This window comes from Alosa sapidissima, chromosome 23 (genome assembly GCF_018492685.1).
Source record: "Alosa sapidissima isolate fAloSap1 chromosome 23, fAloSap1.pri, whole genome shotgun sequence".
Lineage (NCBI taxonomy): Eukaryota > Metazoa > Chordata > Actinopteri > Clupeiformes > Clupeidae > Alosa > Alosa sapidissima.
This window is the reverse complement of record NC_055979.1, coordinates 23,763,464-23,769,695: the sequence shown is the minus strand read 5'-3', so window position 1 is coordinate 23,769,695 and position 6,232 is coordinate 23,763,464. Positions and strand designations below refer to the sequence as shown.

The 6,232-nt window shown below is 48.6% G+C and overlaps 1 protein-coding gene across 1 annotated transcript; it reads left to right on the top strand.

Moving 5' to 3' along the window:
• The first annotated feature begins 381 nt into the window (after window positions 1–381).
• Window positions 382–6,224, top strand: smg8 (SMG8 nonsense mediated mRNA decay factor). Its single transcript, XM_042080165.1, has 5 exons — window positions 382–462; window positions 925–2,476; window positions 2,761–2,906; window positions 3,200–4,084; window positions 5,636–6,224. The coding sequence occupies exons 2-5, from the start codon at window positions 946–948 to the stop codon at window positions 5,846–5,848; spliced, it is 2,775 nt and encodes a 924-aa protein (XP_041936099.1). The 5' UTR covers window positions 382–462; window positions 925–945; the 3' UTR covers window positions 5,849–6,224.
• Window positions 6,225–6,232: the final 8 nt, after the last annotated feature.

The following is a 6,232-nucleotide window of genomic DNA, read 5'->3' as shown; positions in this document are numbered from 1 at the left end:
CATATTGATAACGGCTCCCTGATGCCCACAAATGAGATAAAATCTCCCGGAATCTAGAGCGAGCGACAAAGAGCGTGCATGCTCGAGACTTCAAATCGCGTGTGCATATAGCGCGCACACGACGGAGAGGGGTGGTGCGTGTGTGCCTGAGCGCATCCAAGACAGAGAGCATCCTGATTGGCCTGTTTCGCTAAATCAACCAATCAGTTTTCAGTGTATAGGTGGACTTTCATCTCTTTTCTTCCGAATTTAATTAATATGATATAGCATATTTAAATTGGATAGCCTACAACTGGATTATACAATAAAATATAACGGTATATTATACAAACCACAAATCACGGATTCAAGTTCTTGATATGTATTTTCTCTACAAGGACAGCCACTCTAGTGCTGTTGTTTCAGCACGGACGAATTTTGACGACACTCACGGAAGTAGGCTAGTCCACTCCCCGTCTGTAATGTTTAGAACAAAGATTGTTAAGGCGGAGCAAGATACTTCGTCGTAGTTCATGTCTATGGGCGCGAAATGGGGATCGAATCCTGTCTGCATAAAGAGGCGTGTCGATGACGTATTGATGAGCATACGTTGCAACCGGCCAACAGCAGCGGCATAAATAACCGGCGCACACCTGATATAAAGTCGATTTTCTCCAGACTGGAATGCTCAAAAATGCTAAAAATGTACCTGAAATGTTCAGAAGGGTTTGAGGATCATGGAAACGTGCCCGAAATTCACATTCCTAACTCTATAGAACCAAGACCTTAGCATATGTGGTAAAATTCTGAGCTATGCCCATAGACTTCAATGGAGCAGTCGCTGTCTCTGCTCTGCATAAAGGGGGATTTTGACCCCCCCCTCGTGCGATCCGGGTTCCCGGAAGTGGCTCCTGATGAAATATCTTGCTCCGCCTTAACAATCTTTGTTTAGAAGCTTTGGCTATCATGGCTCTGCCAGTTAGTATAGGGGCTTTTTTACAGTCGGAGATCATAGAGGACCCTCTATACAAAGATGAGGGTGTTTGTGTTTTGGGAATATTTGGTAAAAGCGCAATGCAACCCGGATCCCCCAAAGAATCACTCCTCAACACACTGGCTGACAAGCACATTTTCTCTCTGTTTGGGCTAGGTGACACGGATAACCAGGAAAGTGGAGCCGTGATTCAGGCGTATTATAATCAAGAAAGCCGCGTATTATATCTCGTGCTGACTTCAGTGTTTGATAATCGACAGCTTCTCAAAGCATGTGAGACTTTGTGCGCGGGTGTCGGACACGCAGAGGCTCACGAGTTCTGGAAGGGAGCTGAGAAGCAACACTGTATGCAGTTGCTCTACCTTTTCTCATTGTGCCATGTTCTTTTGTTAATACACCCGACCTGCTCATTTGATGTGACTTATGACAAACTGTTCCGCGCTTTGGACGCACTTCGTCAAAAGGTACTACCACTACTAAGGGCTACTTTGAAAGATTCGCCCGTATCAAAAGAATGGAAGATGAACTGTCGCCCGTGTCCGCCTCGTTTGTTGTTCGTGTTCCAAATGAACGGTACACTCAGAGTCAGTGGTCCTGGAAGTGGGAACGGCGCCGATGGTTGTGGAGGAAACTCGGACAGGCCCAAAAAGCATTCTCCGCGAAGACGCCTGCAACACGCTCTTGAGGATCAAATTTATAGAATTTTTCGTAAAAGTCGAGTGCTCACCAATCAAAGCAGCAACTGTCTCTTTACAGTACCTGCTAACCAGGCATTTGTGTACGTCGTTCCTGGACCCGACGAAGATCCAGTCGGTGCGCTGCTGACTCAGTTGCGCTCCAACTGCGCCCTGCGGGAAAATGACACAGGCACTCCAGCACCAGGTCCAAGGCGCTACAACCAAATGCGCCACTCGTCTAGACAGCCCTCTTTCAATGTGGAGAACACGAACCTCTCCTCCGGGGGTCAGCTCGTGGACTGCACTTTGAAGGAGTTTTTGTGGCAGCATGTGGAGTTAGTGCTGACCAAGAAAGGCTTCGATGACAGTGTGGGTCGCAATCCCCAGCCCTCACATTTTGAGTTGCCCACTTACTCCAGATGGGCGCAGGTGGCCTACCGTCTTCACCAAGTGATGATGACCAACACAGAAGAGGAAATGGCTGAGATCGCCATCAAAGTCCAGGCACAGCTGAAAGTGTTGGAGGGCTTCCTGGACGCCGAGGCCAAGTTCTCTGAGAACCGTTGCCAGAAGGCTCTCCCTCTGGCCCATAGCGCTTACCAGTCCAACCTTCCTCACAACTACACGACCACGGTCCACAAAAACCAGCTGGCCCAAGCACTGCGCGTCTACAGTCAGCATGCTCGTGGCATCGCCTTCCAGCGCTACGCCATGCAGCTGCATGAGGACTGCTATAAGTTCTGGAGCAATGGGCACCAGCTGTGTGAGGAGCGGAGCCTCACTGACCAGCACTGTGTGCACAAGTTCCATCTCCTGCCCAAGCCAGGTGAACTCTCGGCACACACACCTCTGTTGGCAGAGCTGAAATAACTGAATTTAGCCACTTATGTTTACAAAGTATCAAGTAGTGTCCGCAGTAATTGTTGCTAGACATTGTTCACTCTTATTGTAAATAATTGTGTGTTCTTTTTAGTATCTCTAGCTATGAAAGACATCGAGTAGAATCATAGAAACACCTAAATACAAGGGTGCTGTTGTACTGTGTAATGAAGTACTAAAGTCCTGCAGTGGATTGACTAACATTTGGAGAGTGTGACTGGTTCTTTGTAGGAGAAAAGCCAGAGTTGGACCACAACCCTCCAATCATGCAGCACAACAGCAGGGGGCGCTCTAGCAGCGCCTGTAACTGTGGCAGGAAGCAGAGCCCTCGGGAAGACCCCTTTGATATTCAGGCAGCCAACTATGACTTCTACCAGGTCAGTGAAAATGGACTTTCACTGATTAAAATACGACCATTTCCATTTATCCCTTTCAGTTTCACCAGAGTTTTGGTTTCTGGGTGATACTGAAAGGGATAATTAGTAAATGTGTGTGTGTATGTGTGTGTGTGTGTGTGTGTGTATATATATATATATATATAGTACTTACAATTTATCTCTGTCAGTTTCACCCAGAGTTTTACCCGGTGAGACTGACTTATTTCCATTTGACATTGGTTGTAATGTAATTGCTGTTGTTTAAAGTGCTTGTTTCTTGTTCTGCTGTGCAGATGCTGGAGGAGAAGTGCTGTGGGAAGCTGGAGCGGATCCAGTTCCCAGTGTTCCAGGCCAGCACCCCTGACCCGGCCCCGGCCAGCGACGACACCAGCCGGACCCCTGAACCGGCGCCCCCTGCTGGTGAGGAGGAGGAGGGCGAGCACCTGAAGGAGAAAGAGGGCGCTGTGAGCCACACGCCGGGCGACAGCACGGGCCTGAGCTTGGCCCTGAGCCTGGGCCAGTCCACGGACAGCCTGGGGCCGTACGGGGACGGCACGGAGGGCCCGGAGAAGAGGCCCAGCGTGGTGGACCGCCAGCACTCCACCGTGGAGTACCTGCCCGGCATGCTGCACTCCGGCTGCTCCAAGGGGCTGCTGCCCAAGTTCTCCAGCTGGTCGCTGGTCAAGCTGGGCCCGGCCAAGTCCTACAACCCACACACAGGCCTGGAGCAGCCTGGCTTCCTGCCCGGTTCCAACTTCTTGCTGCCTTGGGATGTGGTCATCCGCTGCCGCACGGAGGAGGACGTGGGCGCGGTGGAGCCGCTGGACGGCAGCTCCTCGTCCTGGCCCGCCCCCAACAAGGCGCTGTCTGGGAAGCGTGGTGGGGCGGGGTACCTGTGGCGCGGCCGTCGCCGGGACGACGTAGCTCGGGCCTTCGTGGGCTTTGAGTACGAAGACAGCAGGGGCCGGCGGTTCCTCAGCTCGGCACCTGACAAGGTGGTGAAGGTGCTGGGTCCGGGCGGTGCCAAAGAGCCGGCCACCAGGGCGCTCAACTCGGACATGCCCCTGTACGTCCCCTCGCCCTCGCAAGGCCGCGGCGTCAAGCCCCACTTCGCCCAGCTGGCACGCCTCTTCATCGTGGTGCCTGACGCCCCTCTGGAGCTCACGCTCAGCCCTCAGGTAAATCCCCCTGATCAAGCACTCACGCTCACGCTCAGTCTGCAGGTAAAGCCTGCTATTCAGTCTGCAGGTAAAGCCCTCAGCCTTCTGGTAAAGCCCTTTGATCAAGCACTCACACACTTGCTCAGCACTTAGGTATTGAACATTTTCATACATACCTCTTAATCTCGCTCAGCACATAGGTATTAAACATTTTCATACATACCTCTTAATCTCGCTCAGCACATAGGTATTAAACATTTTCATACATACCTACTCTTAATCTCGCTCACCCACTCGCTCAGCCCTCAGGTATTGAACATTTTCATACATACCTCTTATAATCTCGCTCGGCCATTACTTCTCTCTTACGGTAGGTTTCCACACAGCGAAACACCTTGTGAATTTCGCCCAACGAATTTTAGCCTGGGGGGCATGTACGGCGAAACAGAGCAAAACAGCAGTGGCTACAAGCGGTGCCAAACGAGGCTACGTGCTAGTTCAAAAGTACTTAATGAAGACATACAAGGATCTTTATGCCTTGACTAAGTTGATGTTGCCTATAAACAACAATTCATGTTCAAAGAAACAACAAGGTCACTAAGACATAATATATTTCATACCTGTGTTGTAGCATGTAGCCTAGCCGCCTAGCTAAACTTACAAATTGTGCAATGTCCGGAAAGGCTAGCGGTTGGCCTGTCGGCTACCTGGATTTGCAAATTTCTGCAAATTTCGCCTCCATTCAACCTCAATGAGAGCAGCGTCAAATTTGCGTCAATTGAAACCATTAATCTCACTCACACAGTCTCTGTCACTCCCTCTGTCTCATAATAATAATAATAATAATAATATAAATATAAATAATAATAATAATAATTATGTCACTCACACAGTCTCTATCTCACTCTCTCTCTCTGTCTCTATATGTCTCATAGCTTCTTGTTTGTGTTTATTCTCAGTGGAATTGTGTAGGAAATGCATGCCTTGGCTTTGCTGTCTACTTCACATGATTTTGACATGTCTTAGCACATACACTCTACTACTGCACTGCCACCCCACACAGTCACTGCATTTTAGCAGCACAGACAAGTAGACAGGTATTGACAGATTGAAGACCTGAAGATGACTAAGAATAGAAGTGTCATTGTGATAACTATTTATAGCATACAAGGGGATGTTTTTTTGGATAGTGTTGTGTGAGACTACATACAGTAAATCACAATATATTCAGTATATATTTCCTATGCACTAATTAGTATATATTTCCTATACCATACAGTTTTATTGCACTATTTACTATACCATACAGTTTTATTGCACTAATCAGTATATATTCAGTATATATTTCCTATACCATACGGTTTTATTGCACTAATCAGTATATATTCAGTATATATTTCCTATACCATTGGGTTTTATTGCACTAATCAGTATATATTCAGTATATATTTCCTATACCTTAAGGTTATATTGCACTAATCAGTATATATTCAGTATATATTTCCTATACCATACGGTTGTATTGCACTACAGCATACAGGACTCTGTGTTTTCTCTCCTCCTGCTCAGGTGCAGCCAGGGCTGCCCCCATGTCCGGTGTTCCACCCCGAGCAGCCGGAGGTGGTGCTGGCGCCGGACAGCATGTGGGTCCTGCGCTTCCCCTACGCCTACGTGACGGACCGCGGGCCCTGCTACCCGCCCAAGGAGAACCAGCCCCTGGCCAGCTACAGGGTTCTGAGGGGCATCCTGCGCGCCAACACAGCCAGTCCCCCACCGCAGTGAGCCTGTGCACTCTCTGGCGCCTCCAATTGACTTGGCAATGATGAGAATCAGGAGTGTTGGCTTTGATGGAATCATGGACATTGGCTGACAGTGACTGATTTGGAATTTTTCAGCTGTAACGGTGACCTCAGCCTGAGAGTGACGCTGTGCACCTGGTGTCATCTCTATGTCCAGTTAAGGTTACTGTTGCAGCACTCTTCTGTCCAGCTGCTTGATGTGTTCATGTACATCTTGTTCTGAAATAATAATGTCAGGTGAACCCATTGTTTGGTCTTTCATACTGAAGGAATTGTGACGGTGATGTGCTAGAGACCCATTCACATTTGCTTCGAGGGAACTGTGTGATTTTCCTCTGAATAAACTAAACATTGATGAATCAGATGT

Coding starts and splice junctions, on each gene's coding strand:
- smg8 (XM_042080165.1), top strand. CDS start 946: ATGGCTCTGCCAGTTAGTATAGGGGCTTTTTTACAGTCGGAGATCATA. Junction 2,477..2,760: donor CCATCTCCTGCCCAAGCCAG/GTGAACTCTCGG, acceptor GGTTCTTTGTAG/GAGAAAAGCCAGAGTTGGAC. Junction 4,085..5,635: donor AGCTCACGCTCAGCCCTCAG/GTAAATCCCCCT, acceptor CCTCCTGCTCAG/GTGCAGCCAGGGCTGCCCCC.